The sequence below is a fragment of the Phoenix dactylifera genome, chromosome 16 (assembly GCF_051530095.1).
Source record: "Phoenix dactylifera cultivar Ajwa chromosome 16, Ajwa_hap1_PhDact_Kaust_v1.1, whole genome shotgun sequence".
Lineage (NCBI taxonomy): Eukaryota > Viridiplantae > Streptophyta > Magnoliopsida > Arecales > Arecaceae > Phoenix > Phoenix dactylifera.
Window position 1 is genome coordinate 2,599,492 of NC_143205.1, and position 16,359 is coordinate 2,615,850.

General features: G+C 49.9%; 1 protein-coding gene across 1 annotated transcript; it reads left to right on the forward strand.

Annotated features, from left to right (window-relative positions):
* Positions 1–5,849: 5,849 nt before the first annotated feature.
* Positions 5,850–7,218, forward strand: LOC103710639 (carboxylesterase 1). Its single transcript, XM_008796456.6, has one exon. The coding sequence runs from the start codon at positions 5,957–5,959 to the stop codon at positions 6,959–6,961; it is 1,005 nt and encodes a 334-aa protein (XP_008794678.4). The 5' UTR covers positions 5,850–5,956; the 3' UTR covers positions 6,962–7,218.
* The last annotated feature ends 9,141 nt before the right edge of the window (positions 7,219–16,359 follow it).

Sequence of the window (16,359 nt, forward strand, 5' to 3'; positions counted from 1 at the left end):
ATAGATTCAAAGATGCAAATCTCTCAAAGTACTCCGAACTCGTTCATTCATATGCTTGCATAAATCTTGAAACAATTATTGCACGATCCAATAGCTGCTTGCATAAATCTTAAAGCTATAGTTTCACAATCCAATAGTGGATTTGCCTGAAGGAAGATCGAGTCTTTCTTTAAGAAAATAGTCACCTGTCCCCACCGTCCATTAATATCGTTCCCTATGCATAAATAAGGGCGGTGGGTGTTCGTGCCAAAATGAAAGAGACAGGAATGAGTGCTCCTTGAGGCAGTGCACTGAGTTCTATCATGCGAATGTGGCAACTTCTGCACCCTAATTTATTTTGAAGTGTGACAGAACCCATGTTGGTACTTGGTAGGGAAGAGTATTTTCCTGGCTAAGAGCAAATAAACAAAGCTGTTGACATTTTCCCAAACAGAACAAGGAAAAAAATGTTAGCTTAGGAATGATAACATTTTTTTCTTGCAAATCTGACTATAAGGATGGATTCTGATAAAGATATTGACCATTTGGATAATTCTACCATATATGATGTATTTCACTATCACATAGCTGGAGGGTGTTGTTTGGTGTTCCCTAGTTTCAAATGGAGCTGCCTACTCTATTGTTTTCTCGGTGGACACCATTTTTTTTTGGGTACAAGAGGGAGCAAAGCTAAAAGAATTAAAAAAGCTACAGTCAATAGTTCACCATACCAACCCAAATCAAACAGTATGGAGCATTCCATACTATACTAGTTCGATACAGATACTTAATATGAGAGGTGTACTCATATTCGGTATGCCAAAAAAACCTCATACCACATTGTACCGATATAATGTTAATATGACACCGATATGAGATCCAGTACCGAAACGGTGAATCTTATTACAATATGTATACAGAAGGACTAAGAAGGCATGTGGATGCGCACCATTTAGAGCGCTATAAATGAATAAGTCAATGCATTACTTTGTAATCTTCTGATCACATTTGTTGGGACCTACATTACCTTATTAAAAACTAGAAAAGGGGACATCATCACCTCTTAGCCTAAGGAGCTGGCTAACGAGGTTCCTGCTATTAGTTGCCATGGGGTTGGCAAGACTATAATCAAATAATTATAAAAGACGGGGATTCACTCGGGACAGTTTTGAGGCTATGGTAGGGTCCAGTCTCAAATCACAAAGACACAAACAGTCCATGATTCGCGCAATTTATAATTTGTGATTACTTGATCCCATGCACCACATGATGCACCATCCATATGTACATGTGAGGCCCCTGCATCAAGACCATCATGCAAAACAAGAACGATCCTGGTGGGTCAAAGATTTACACAATGCTGGGGAAGGACAACAAGAAAATTTATCATCAAACAAGATTTCCAACCTAAATGACAATATCAATGTCAGAATTAACTGATATAATATATTTAAATCTTTATTATCTTAGCTGATGTGAACCAATCAATTATGAAATATCAGTCAGTAGATTGATGGAGATTTTCACTTTTTATTATTTTAGTAAATTTTAGAAAATCAAAATCAATGCCTTTTTAACTCAATTTTATTATGTTGACTAAAGTATTGGTAGCCCGATTCTTATAAATTGGATGAGAGTTCAATATATTTTAATTATTTTAGAAGTTTTCTACCTCTTATATTGAACTGAGATTTCAACAAGTTTCATAGGTTGTGGAGTAGAAAGCATTCACTTGTTCATCACATGCACACACGCGTGCAAATAAACATGATTTTTTTTAGGGAGGAGAGTATGTGAGACCCTGGAACTGGGCCCGGTCCACTTGACCGGCCCAGTCCCAATACTTGGCCTCACGTGCAACGCAGCAACGGGATGGATTCTTTCCATCCCGAAGAAGAAGGAAGAGCCCTATTTTAGGGCTTCCTTCTCCTTCTCCTTCTCCTTTGAGCCCACCGAAGGAGAGCCGCCGCAAAGGGGGAGGGTCTTCTTCGCGTTGCCGCTGAAAGTGAGAGGGAGAGAGAGAGGGCTATTGGGTTCGTGCGGGGGTCTTCTTCTTCTTCATTGCCGTCGGAGAGGGGGAGAACCACCGGTCTTCGTCGGGGCTGAGGTAAGAGTCCCTCGCCTTCTTCTCCTCCTCTTTTGATGTTTAGCCTTGGTGTATGGGGTTTTTGAGCCGGCCCATCGCCGGATTTGGGTCCAAAACGGCTTGCTCTAGTCGTCGACGTGTTCGCCGCTGCCAGTCGCCGGGGGTTGCCGGGCTTGCTCCGCCACCTCCTGCCGCTGCCAAGGCCGGCCACCGCGGCCGCCTTGGGTTCGATCGAGAGGAGAGAAGAGGGGGCGGCGACAGGGGGTCATGGGGTCCCCTGTTTCACCGAAGGAGAAGAGGGAAGTCGGGAGAGAAAAGAAGAAAGAAGAAAAAGAAAAGAAGGAAAAAGAAGAAAGAAAAGAAGAAAAAGAAAAAAAAAGAAAAGAAAAGAAATATATATATATATATATATAATAATAATAAAGAGAGGGGGTGGTATTCGGGTATGAACCCAAACTCGGGGTTTGGCACTCCTGCAGGGCCAGCCATGGGAGGATATTAAAATTTAAGTCTTGATATATATATATATATATATATATATATATATATATATATATATATATTGTGATGAATTTTAAAAGAAGAATATGATTTTTGAATATTAAGTTCTGCGAGAAATTTGCGGAATTAATTGGATTTGTCGTGGATCGCGTTCGCAAGGTAAGTGATGTAACCTCTTTACTAGATTTTTCGGCAAACTAAATATCTGTTTTACGAATCGAATTATTTGTGATTTCGAATTTGATGCATAGATTATATGAATATTTGTTTAGAATATTGTATGGCCTTGATTGAATGTATTTGCTTTAGATTTGAATTGTATTTACTTGCTCTAACATTGTACTCTTCGGCTTGAAACACTGAACATAATGAAGAAAAGATAATGACCTGAAATAGATTCAGACTTGCAGTCGGGCTATGTTGAGGACCCTGCCAATGGGAGCTAATACATTGGTACCGCAAGAAGAATAGTCGGTGATATAACCCTGCCACAGGGAACATGTGGTCATAGTTCCTGCTTATTAAGTTGAATCTAATATATTGAAAGAAATTAAGATATGAACGGTATTTGATTTTGACATTGCATGTTTTCACGGCTGAAATATGAAATAGAGAACTAATTGAACTTCGACCTGGCTATATTGAGGACCCCGCCAATGGAGGCAGATACGTTGGCAATTGACTGTCCTGAAGGACTCACCGCAAGAAGATTAGTCGGTGTTGATGACCCTGCCACAGGGAACATGTGGTCATAGTCCACGATCGACAAGATGAATTGAATATGTGAAAGAATCTTGAAACCGCGAAAAGAATCTTATGCATTTAAGAAATATTTGACTTATACTTTGGAAATGCATATTTATTTATTTTCCACTTATTATTGCTTGATTTATCTAGCTAGAGTGTTCATTACTTACTGGGCTGTCTAGCTCATTATACCATCTCTTGTTGTTTTACAGATTTCGAGAACTAGTCTATTGGGGATTCAAAATGGGAGACTAGAAGGATTGTGGCACAAGTTATCTTAGATTAGGGTTATTTAAGTTGATTTGTTATTATGGACATTTATTATGATTGGTGGACTTTTGTTATTTTAAGAACTAAGTTTCTGCATGTTGGTAAATGATTATTCCGCTGCGTATTTAGACTTGTGAGACCTTATGACTTGGGTTAGTCGATGGAATAAGATTGCATTTATTCAGCTAAATTATTTTAGAATTTTATAATTGAGGTGTTTTGGTTTAGATGCCTTGCATGCTCGTGGGGAGAGTTTTCTACGGGTGTGCGGCGGTTGGTGCGACCCCCGACTCGCGATCTCGGGCCGGAGACGTGACAGAGTACATCTAAGGTAACTTTTATAGAGATACATCTTTTTTTAGTTTGGAGGATAAAAATTTCACATCAATAATATATACAATCAAAAATTGAACAGTTTAAATAACATAAAATACTGCATATTTTTTCTAAAAAAATGAAAAAAATGTTCAACATTTATATAGAATCAGATTAGATTTATTTTTCTTTCCAAACACAAAATTTTAGTTTTTTTTCAAAAATATTAATTTTAATTTACCTTCCAAGTATAGTAATTAAAACATTCATCCCAAATAGGATTTATCTTTCTTAATTGGAAGAATGTAGAGGTCCTTTCCGGCTGTAGGACCGAATGGCGCTTTTGCCCCACCCAAAGATTAAGAAGGCAAATGCATATCCTCCTGAAAGTGACATGGAAAAAATTTCCATAAAGATAAAGTAAATCTTTATTAAAAGAAAGATTAAGCACTAATCTCTATCGCTATTCCTCTAACTTTTCGTGTCTGAAAAGATGTGAAATGACCTTACGTCAAGACTGAAACCCCTATCTCTTGATGGGCAGAAATTGGACCTTTCTGATCTCAGGACAAAAAAAAAATGCTTTAAAATATCCCTTGTTGCTCACAAAAAAAATCTCCTGAGTATAACTAATGTTGGTTTGACAGGTCATTATTCAATCACCTTATATACTGCACTAAATTTCACAATCATACCAGTCCTCTATTTGCCTACTTGAGGAAACACATTTTATTTCCGTGTAATATGCATGTGAAAGCCTCTCTCTCTTAAATTAGTTATTCATAAATAAATCAAATTTATCTCTAAACTAAAATTATAAACTAGCTCAAGTTCAATTCAGTTAAAAAAATAAATGAAGCTTGAGCTTAGTCCTGCTCACTGGAGGACCACTTATTAACACCATTAGAAATATGATAATGATTTAGAACAAAAGAAGTTCGTTACAAGCGTTTGCAAGTTTCAGCCAATTGTATTCAAGAATATCATATCCTCCTCTCCCTTCTATTTTCTTTGAAAGAAAGAGAGAGAGAGAGAGAGAGAGAGAGAGAGAGAGATCCATCCACTCTATAATCATGCAGGCTCAAATACTTGAACATACGAACTATAACTCGAATTCAAGATCTATGGTTGCGAAGCAGAGAAGCGAAACCCCAACTCATCTCTCATAATCCAGTTTCATAGATTCCATTCGTGACTATCATAACAATATAATAACTTATAGCAGTACATCTTGCTCTAAATTTTGTCCAAACCTTAATCATCCGAAATTAAAAATAATAATCATTATATTTATTGTTTATAATGGAAAATAATGGATATAGTAGCGAGGAAAGTTGCATCACTTGGCCAAATTACTGTCCACTAAATCACTATTTTCACCTCACACTATATATATGAAACATAAAAAGGTATTATTTAACTTCCATAAATATAACAACTCAGGACCTCACCCAAAATGGCTAGCCGGAAGGTATTGTTTGGATTCCTTGATCCTGTATAAGTATCCAAGATCTACCCAGCGAATAACCGATGTGGGACTAAACACACGCCCGCACGGGTCCTCACATACTTCTCCGTTCAAGCCCTGGCATCCTCGTCAGGCTAAGGGTTCAAATCCATTCAAATCTAATCACAAACACTACGATCGGTCCGTGGTCAACCCTAATGGATCCGTGCTGCAGTGTCTCCTAGTTCACATAAGTTATAAGCCGGATCCGCTCTGATACCATCTGTAACAACTCAGGACTTCACCCAAAATGGCTAGCTGGAAGGTATTGTTTGGATTCCTTAATTCTGTATAAGTATCCAAGATCTACCCAGCGAATAACCGATGTGGGACTAAACACACGTCCGCACGGATTCTCACAACAAACAGTGGAACTTATAAATATTAAAATAGAACAGAATTGACCAGTCCAAAACTGCAATAGTGGTCATTGTCTTCTTGCTGTCACACCTGCCACGAGTTCCAGCTACTCCTTTTGTTTATTTTTGTGGTGCACAGCTTCTCCCATTAATTCCACGCCCAACTCAAGCGGAACACCCGGAGTCCTAAAGATGGGAGACGTCGGCGGCGCAGCCCCTGCCCCGGCCAAGGGCACCAGCCTCTTCCTTCAAATCGTCGAACACCCGGACGGCACTATATCCCGTCCCACCGTCCCCCTCGCTCCCCCCACCGTCGACCACCACCCCGACTCCTCCTCCGTCCTCTCCAAAGACATCCCTCTCAACCCCACTCACAAGACTTTTATCCGGATCTACCGTCCCAATCTCCCCTCCGCCCAGAAGCTCCCCATCGTCATCTTCTCCCATGGCGGCGGTTTCGTGGTATTCAGCACGGCCTCCGTCTTCTACCATGAATTCTGCGAGCAGATGGCCACAGCCGTCCCCGCGCTGGTCATCTCTCTCGACTACCGTCTCGCCCCGGAGCACCGGCTCCCTGCGGCCTACGAGGACGCGGTGGAGGCGGTCCTCTGGGTCCAGGCTCAGGCTCAGGCCCAGGAGCCGGCAGCGGGAGAGCCGTGGCTAACGAGCCACGGGGACTTCTCCCGCTGCTTTCTGATGGGCAGCAGCTCCGGGGCCAATATGGCTTACCACGCCGGGCTGCGTGCCGTGGCCCTGGAGCTGCAGCCCGTAAGGCTGGTTGGACTGATCCTGAACCAGCCTTACTTTGGAGGGGCGGAGAGAACCCCTTCCGAGTCGGCGTCGGAAGAGGATCCGGTCGTTCCCCTCCGCGCCAACGACATGATGTGGCGTCTGGCGCTACCGAAAGGGGCCGACCGAGACCATGAATTCTGCAACCCGGTGGCGGCGCCGCCTCCTCGGCCGATTGGGCTTCCCAGCTGCATGGTGAAGGGCTGCCAAGGGGATCCCCTGATCGACAGGCAGCGGGCGTTCGTGAAGATGCTGGAGGAGGAAGGCGTGAGTGTGGTGGCTAAGCTGGATGAGGGAGGGTTCCATGCCATTGAGCTCTTTGATCCTGTCAGAAGGCAGGCCCTGTTCGCAGAGGTTCGTGATTTCATCTCTTCTACTGCTGCTGCTGATGCCGCTGCCGCCACATGAATTAGATGGGAATAAAGTATGAAATATGTGTGATTTGTTTTAGTTTTTATTTGACTTTATGGTGTTGCAGGTATGATAAGAAGTCAGTGCCATGTAATTATTTTGTCGTGTTCAAGCCGAATTCTTCTTTCTTGTTCATGTTTTTGGTGTGTAGAAGATATTATTATAGGGTTATTTAAGAATATTTGATGGGAGAAAGAGCAGAACGAAGCTGTATGTAAAAAAAATATAAAAAGGATAATTGATACAGTTTTGGACCCCTGGTATTCATACATTCAATAAAACCAAAAATAACAAATTTCGAAAGATCCAAGGCAACTTCCTTCTCACTCATAGGGCACATTCGAAATGAGTAGCCACATATAAGACCACACAATCCGCAGTCCCATTAATCTTTTTGAATACGTATTTAATCTAAAAGGCTACACCGCCACTAATCCTAACTCGAATATTCTGAGATCGGGAATGGCACCCTCCCAGGCCGGCCGTGGGTGAAAGCTGTTTTTTTTATAAAAAAAATGGTAGCCTTGCTATTGAGGTTGTTGGTATTTTTCCCATATATACATATATATTTGGAAGTCTAAAGAGAGATCTGGAACAATGTTACTTTTCAGATGCTTTTATGCGGAAATTTTTATGCAGACGGGGTCTGTCGACTTGTGTGTGCATAAAATTTCCATGCATGTTTAAAGCGTACTGTTGCTGGAAATTGGACCCGGGGGCCGCCGCGAAGCCGGGGAAGGAGGGGCTTCCGCCGCAGGGGCGGCGATCGACGGCGTGCCGACTGGTGGCGTCCTCCTGGAGGGGCTGAGCTCCGTCGCTGGGAGGGTGGTCGACGGTGCGCCGGCTGGTGGCGTCCTCCTGGAGGGGCAGAGCTCCGCCGCCGGGAGGGTGGTCGACGGTGCGCCGGCTGGTGGCGTCCTCCTGGAGGGGCAGAGCTCCGCCGCTGGAAGGGTGGTCGACGGTGCGCCGGCTGGTGGCGTCCTCCACTGTGGGGTGCGAGTCCTGCAGGAAGAACCGGTGGCCGGGCTCCCCGGCGCCGGCCCTCCGATGCCTAAGTCAGAGGGGGCCAATATGTGGAGAGAGCAGGGAAGCCCGTATGTGGAGAAGACAGCCAGAATATTTAGATTAGATCAAGAAGATGAAGAAGATGATGTCATCCATTGTATCTGTACTGTCCAAGAGGGTTCAGTCCCAAGGGTCCTGAGAGTCCTCCCCCCTCCCCCCAGGTTCCCTTTTATAGGAGGATTCGGTTACCTGGGAGGTGACAGTAGGTTTGTCCCGTTCTGTAATAATTGGGCACGATTTGGCCCATTAATGGCGTGATGGAGAACGGGACCGGATCAGACCGGAATCAGGGAGTTGTCACGGTCGATCGGACCTGTTGAAGTGGTTGAACCGCCGGCCATGGTGGGCCTGGGGTCCGTGGATGGTAAGTGCATTTATTACCGAATGAACCGGCGGTCAGAGAGAGCCATACGCTCTGATGGTTCAGTGATCCGGAGATCGTCTTGGGCCGTGTTCATTAAATGACTGAGTGCATCGGAGACTTGAGGGAGCCTCGTGCATTAATGGCAGGTCGTGCTGAATACCTGCGGAGATCTTATGCCTTGATGGCTTGAAGATAGCGGCAGGTTATAGTGGAGTTGTCAGGTCCCTTAGAGGGTCAAGCGAGAGTAGAATTATTTGGTAAAGGCATCGGCTCGGCAAGGGTGCCGAGCCGAGCTGGTCGCCCAATGGGGCACCCTGTGGCGGGGTTGCTTGAGTACTCCTGGTCGGCGCCTTCTGGGCGAGCACCTCCTAGCCGAGCGCCTCTACTTGGCGCTGTCTCTGGTCAGCGCTTTCTACTTGAGCGCTTCTTTGGTCGGCGCCCGCTGGTCGGCTCTTTCTAGCCGAGCATCCCTACTTGGTTATTTCGGTTGGGCGCCTCTTGGCGCTTTCTCTGGTCGGCGCTCTTTGGCCGAGCGCCTTTCCGGTCGGCGCTCCCTAGCCGAGCGCCTCCGTGGCGATGACTTGGGGTTTTTCCCCCCAACACTACCCCCCGACTTCCGAGTTCCAGTTGGCTACCAGCTGGAGCGCGGGAAGTAGCTTTAGTTGGGGCATTACGGATTCCGAAAATTTTAATTTGTCGCGCGTTTTGAATTATCCAGCGCTTCGAGATGCCTTTAATAGGCGGCGTCTCTCCTTACCCGAGGAGTCTCATTATTGGGACACTCCTTGCGAAGCGACCTCGCGTCGTGGGCTCATGATGGGGCCGCACGATCCGATGGGGCGTTTCGGCATCCGAAGCGCTAGCCCTAATTAGATGCGTCGCTTTGTCTTTTGGACCGACACGCGTCGCCATCTAAACCGGATGCAGCATTTTTCTCGCTAATCCGGGCCGTTGGGGAGGTCTATTTAAACTCTCCCCTGGCCCTCTATCCTCTTTCTATTGCCTTCTGCTTCCAGCTTTTTATTCTTCCAGTCTTCCTCAGACCGAAGTCCCTTTTCTCCGGCGTCTTTCCCAGGTTTCCCTCCTCTTTTGATTTCTTTTTCTCTTGCAATGGGTTCTGTCCCTAGCGAAGTTGAGTCCACCATGAGTGTCCTGGAGGTCGAGATGACCGAAGAGTGGTTCTTCCCTCTTCACGGGTTCCGTTTGGAGCCCGCCAGGCGGAGGGATCGGATAACCGATCCTCCGGTAGGCCGGATCGGAGTGCATCTGGAGTCGCTCTGGGCCGGCCTCCGATTTCCTCTTCACGGCTTTGTGAATGAGCTGCTAACGACGTGCCAGTTGGTCCCGGCGCAGCTTACTCCGAACGTCTGGAGGACGGTGGTCGGTTTTCTGTCCCTGTGTTTACTGCAGGGGATTCCGACCTCTGTCAGCGTCTTCCGGCGACTTTTTATCTTTAAGTCGAATCCGGGAGACGGAGAGTGGCTGTACATCGCCCTTCGGGTGGGTCGGCCACTTTTTCATGGCGCCCCCTCATCCATTCATGGCTGGAAGGAGAAATTCTTCTTCCTTGGTTCTGCACAGTCCTGGGGGTTTGACCCCAGGTGGGGACCGGGTCAGCTCAAGGCCATCAACAAACCCCCCAGACTTTCTCAGCATGAGCAGGGGATCTTCGACGCCGTCCGCAGCCTCGGGAACGGCATCTTACTGAACGGCCTCATATGCGAGGACGCTTTGGTAAACGTGGGCTTGAGCCCGGCGCGTCCCCATGGTAAGGGTAATTTCAAGGTGTATTTATTTCCTTACTGTTCTAATGTTCTAATCCTTTTTGCCTTTGCAGATATCGCAAAGATGGTGACGAAAAGTGAAGTCCTCTATGCCCGCTTCCAAAAGAGGGCAGCCGAGCTCTCGGGCGAGCCGACTGAGCCGAGAAAAAAGCAAAAGGTCTCGGCGACCTCCAAGGCCCCAGCGACAGCAGTGACCGAGGAGGGTCCTTCCCGGCCCGCTCACTCCGAGGCGGGTCCTTCTCGCCCCGCTCGCTCCGAGGCGGGTCCTTTTCAGCCCGCGCGCCCCGAAGCTGGTCGGAGGGAGGGCGCGGATTCCGGGGGCTCGGGCTCCAGAGGAGCCTCGATGGCGCCCCTATGTCCGGCGCCCTTGGCACAGATTTCTGGTCGGCAGGACGCTCCAGTTGCCGACCAGGGGAGGAGTTCAGCGGGTCCCGTGCTTGCACGCCCCGCTATAGTTGTGCGGCGGTCAGACCGGCCGCTCGTCCGACCCCAGCCCCCTAGCTCCGAACCGGGGAGCCATCAGGGAGCCTCGGGGTCGGCTCTACCTAGGCCAGCCGATGCTGGCCTTCCGGGCCCATCGGGCTCGGAAGGACGGGTGCCCCTTGCACCCACCTGGTCGGTGTTCGAGGATGATTCAGCCCTCGAGAACCCTCGAGTAGCGCTGGAGATATTCCGGGTCGCGCTGCTCCCAGCCGACCGGGCAATGATACGGTCCATGAGCTATAATGCTTTCATGGACTATACCCGCTGCACCGCTGTCCGGGTAAGTAAAATTTTCCACCTGTGTAATCTGTATAGATTTTTTATTTATGGTGTCTTATGTTTTCCTTTTCGTCTCTTTTACAGCATTTGCACGAGACGGAGATGCTGATGCACCTTGTTCAAGAATACCGGGAGAAGGCCCGGAGGTGCCAGCGCGGGTACGACAAGGCCCAGACGAGGTACACGGCCGCCGAGGCGAAGTACCAGGCCTCCGAAGCGAAGTACCAGGCCTCTGAGGCCGAACGACAGGTGCTCCAAGAAAAGGTCGGAGCATCTGAGGGAAGGATTCGAGCTCTTACCGCCGAGCTCGATGAGGAAAAGGGCGCGCATGCGTTGGCGAGGTCCGAGCTGCACGCCGCTGAGGCTCGATTGGCCGAAGTCGAGCAAGCGCTGGCCTCCCGCGAGCAGGAGGTGGAGAATGCCCGCCTCCGACATTCGGAGCTTGAGCGGGAAATAAAAACCCTCGAGAAGAAGGCCACCTACCACGAGGCTCGGGAGCAAGCTCAGAGCGCGGTGGCGCTCTTTCGCGAATCGGCGGAGTTCCGTGACCTCCTAGAAGAGGAGGGCGTGAACGGGCTAATCCAAGGCTTCCGGGACTTCCGTAACCAGTTGCGGCGGCTTCTCCCGGATTTTGATGTGAACCTGCTCCAACCGGGAGCAGGGGTCGAAAGGCCAGATGCGGAGGCAGAGACTCCGGAGGCCGAGGCGACCGAAGCCGCCCCCGAGGCTACTCCCATTGCTGCCGAGGCCGAGGAGGTCCCGACTGCTGAGCCCGCCGCTCCCGACACTGCCGAAGCCGAAGTGGTCGGGAGCGGGCCTTAGTGTAATTTTTGTTTCGTTTTGTAAAGTCGGAATGGCCTCCCGTACTTGTAAGGGCCAAACCCGAATTTTGTACTTAGCCTACGGGCCTTTTTGAAATGAATATACATTTCTTTTTTGGAAACTCGTCTGTCGTAGTCCTAGTTTTCCTACTCGGATCCGCTTTAGGTTCCGAGGATATGGGCTCTAGGGCCTCAGCTTTTCCCGCCACAGGGTTTGAGTTTAAGTTTAGCTTGCCGAGCTCCATTGCTTGGTCCTTCAATCAGTGGTACAGCAACGCTTGTGCTTATACCAAGGATTTGGGCTCGGAGAGTTTTTCCGAGCCTAGTCCAGGACTCGACCGAGCCCTAAGGCGGTCACCAGGACTTGAACTTCAGCGAAGTTAGCGAGTTTCGATCCTCGCGTTGCCGGGGCGGACCAGATTCGTTTCCAACGAATGGGTCGAATGCCCGTCAACTCGTGACGGGGATTCGCCGGACTTAGCATAATATTGTGCTGGTGTCATGAGCACATCTTCGCCGAGGCGATCGAAGGCGCTCTTCTACTCGGTGTCCATTCTTGGAGGACATTGGCAGGGAGAAATCCGAGAACAGAATAGATAATGTAGAAACATTAAATAAATGGGTACCTTGTACCGTGTGCGTCCTTGCGCCGAGGCGACTGAAGACGCTTCTCTGCTCGGACTCCGTTCTTTGGGGACGTCGGCAGAGAAATCCAAAAATAGAATAGACAATATAGAGATTAATGTAGAAACATTAAGTAAATGGGTACCTTGTACCGTGTGCGTCCTTGCGCCGAGGCGACTGAAGACGCTTCTCTGCTAGGACTCCGTTCTTTGGGGACGTCGGCAGAGAAATCCAAAAATAGAATAGACAATATAGAGATTAATGTAGAAACATTAAGTAAATGGGTACCTTGTACCGTGTGCGTCCTTGCGCCGAGGCGACTGAAGACGCTTCTCTGCTCGGACTTCGTTCTTTGGGGACGTCGGCAGAGAAATCCAAAAATAGAATAGACAATATAGAGATTAATGTAGAAACATTAAGTAAATGGGTACCTTGTACCGTGTGCGTCCTTGCGCCGAGGCAACTGAAGACGCTTCTCTGCTCGGACTCCGTTCTTTGGGGACGTCGGCAGAGAAATCCAAAAATAGAATAGACAATATAGAGATTAATGTAGAAACATTAAGTAAATGGGTACTGTTGCTGGAAATTGGACCCGGAGGCCGCCGCGAAGCCGGGGAAGGAGGGGCTTCCGCCGCAGGGGCGGCGATCGACGGCATGCCGACTGGTGGCGTCCTCCTGGAGGGGCTGAGCTCCGCCGCTGGGAGGGTGGTCGACGGTGCGCCGGCTGGTGGCGTCCTCCTGGAGGGGCAGAGCTCCGGCTAGGAGGGGTGGTCGACGGTGCGCCGGCTGGTCGCGTCCTCCACTGTGGGGTGCGAGTCCTGCAGGAAGAACCGGTGGCCGGGCTCCCCGGCGCCGGCCCTCCGATGCCTAAGTCAGAGGGGGCAAATATGTGGAGAGAGTGGGGAAGAGAGTATGTGGAGGAGACAGCCAGAATATTTAGATTAGATCAAGAAGATGAAGAAGATGATGTCATCCATTGTATCTGTGCTGTCCAAGAGGGTTCAGTCCCAAGGGTCCTGAGAGTCCTCCCCTTTTTGGTCCCCCTTTCCTCTTCCCCCCAGGTTCCCTTTTATAGGAGGATTCGGTTACCTGGGAGGTGACAGTAGGTTTGTCCCGTTCTGTAATAATTGGGCACGATTTGGCCCATTAATGGCGTGATGGAGAACGGGACCAGATCAGACCGGAATCAGGGAGTTGTCACGGTCGATCGGACCTGTTGAAGTGGTTGAACCGCCGGCCGTGGTGGGCCTGGGGTCCGTGGATGGTAAGTGCATTTATTACCGAATGAACCGGCGGTCAGGGAGAGCCATACGCTCTGATGGTTCAGTGATCCGGAGATCGTCTTGGGCCGTGTTCATTAAATGACTGAGTGCATCGGAGACTTGAGGGAGCCTCGTGCATTAATGGCAGGTCGTGCTGAATACCTGCGGAGATCTTATGCCTTGATGGCTTGAAGATAGCGGCAGGTTATAGTGGAGTTGTCAGGTCCCTTAGAGGGTCAAGCGAGAGTTGAATTATTTGGTAAGGGTGCCGAGCCGAGCTGGTCGCCCAATGGGGCACCCTGTGGCGGGGTTGCTTGAGTACTCCTGGTCGGCGCCTTCTGGGCGAGCACCTCCTAGCCGAGCGCCTCTACTTGGCGCTGTCTCTGGTCAGCGCTTTCTACTTGAGCGCTTCTTTGGTCGGCGCCCGCTGGTCGGCTCTTTCTAGCCGAGCATCCCTACTTGGTTATTTCGGTTGGGCGCCTCTTGGCGCTTTCTCTGGTCGGCGCTCTCTACTTGAGCGCTTCTTTGGTCGGCGCCCGCTGGTCGGCTCTTTCTAGCCGAGCATCCCTACTTGGTTATTTCGGTTGGGCGCCTCTTGGCGCTTTCTCTGGTCGGCGCTCTTTGGCCGAGCGCCTTTCCGGTCAGCGCTCCCTAGCCGAGCGCCTCCGTGGCGATGACTTGGGGTTTTTCCCCCAACACTACCCCCCGACTTCCGAGTTCCAGTTGGCTACCAGCTGGAGCGCGGGAAGTAGCTTTAGTTGGGGCATTACGGATTCCGAAAATTTTAATTTGTCGCGCGTTTTGAATTATCGAGCGCTTCGAGATGCCTTTAATAGGCGGCGTCTCTCCTTACCCGAGGAGTCTCATTATTGGGACCCTTCTTGCGAAGCGTCCTCGCGTCGTGGGCTCATGATGGGGCCGCACGATCCGATGGGGCGTTTCGGCATCCGAAGCGCTAGCCCTAATTAGATGCGTCGCTTTGTCTTTTGGACCGACACGCGTCGCCATCTAAACCGGATGCAGTATTTTTCTCGCTGATCCGGGCCGTTGGGAAGGTCTATTTAAACTCTCCCCTGGCCCTCTATCCTCTTTCTATTGCCTTCTGCTTCCAGCTTTTTATTCTTCCAGTCTTCCTTAGACCGAAGTTCCTTTTCTCCGGCGTCTTCCCCAGGTTCCCCTCCTCTTTTGATTTCTTTTTCTCTTGCGATGGGTTCTGTCCCTAGCGAAGTTGAGTCCACCATGAGTGTCCTGGAGGTCGAGATGACCGAAGAGTGGTTCTTCCCTCTTCACGGGTTCCGTTTGGAGCCCGCCAGGCGGAGGGATCGGATAACCGATCCTCCGGTAGGCCGGATCGGAGTGCATCTGGAGTCGCTCTGGGCCGGCCTCCGATTTCCTCTTCACGGCTTTGTGAATGAGCTGCTAACGACGTGCCAGTTGGTCCCGGCGCAGCTTACTCCGAACGCCTGGAGGACGGTGGTCGGTTTTCTGTCCCTGTGTTTACTGCAGGGGATTCCGACCTCTGTCAACGTCTTCCGGCGACTTTTTATCTTTAAGTCGAATCCGGGAGACGGAGAGTGGCTGTACATCGCCCTTCGGGTGGGCCGGCCACTTTTTCATGGCGCCCCCTCATCCATTCATGGCTGGAAGGAGAAATTCTTCTTTCTTGGTTCTGCACAGTCCTGGGGGTTTGACCCCAGGTGGGGACCGGCTCAGCTCAAGGCCATCAACAAACCCCCCAGACTTTCTCAGCGTGAGCAGGAGATCTTCGACGCCGTCCGCAGCCTCGGAAACGGCATCTTACTGAACGGCCTCATATGTGAGGACGCTTTGGTAAACGTGGGCTTGAGCTCGGCGCGTCCCCATGGTAAGGGTAATTTCAAGGTGTATTTATTTCCTTACTGTTCTAATGTTCTAATCCTTTTTGCCTTTGCAGATATCGCAAAGATGGTGACGAAAAGTGAAGTCCTCTATGCCCGCTTCCAAAGAGGGCAGCCGAGCTCTCGGGCGAGCCGACCGAGCCGAGAAAAAAGCAAAAGGTCTCGGCGACCTCCAAGGCCCCAGCGACAGCAGTGACCGAGGAGGGTCCTTCCCGGCCCGCTCACTCCGAGGCGGGTCCTTCTCGCCCCGCTCGCTCCGAGGCGGGTCCTTCTCAGCCCGCGCGCCCCGAAGCTGGACGGAGGGAGGGCGCGGATTCCGGGGGCTCGGGCTCCAGAGGAGCCTCGATGGCGCCCCTATGTCCGGCGCCCTTGGCGCAGATTCCTGGTCGGCAGGACGCTCCAGTTGCCGACCAGGGGAGGAGTTCAGCGGGTCCCGTGCTTGCACGCCCCGCTATAGTTGTGCGGCGGTCTGATCGTCCGTTCGTCCGACCCTAGCCCCCTAGCTCTGAGCCGGGGAGCAGTCAGGGAGCCTCGGGGTCGGCTCTACCTAGGCCAGCCGATGCTGGCCTTCCGGGCCCATCGGGCTCGGGGGGACGGGTGCCCCTTGCACCCACCTGGTCGGTGTTCGAGGGTGATTCAGCCCTCGAAAACCCTCGAGTAGCGCTGGAGATATTCCGGGTCGCGCTGCTCCCAGCCGACCGGGCAATGATGCAGTCCATGAGCTATAATGCTTTCATGGACTATACCCGTTGCAACGCCGTCCGGGTAAGTAAAATTTTCCACCTGTGTAATCTGTATAGATTTTTTATTTGTCGCATCTTATGTTTTCCTTTTCG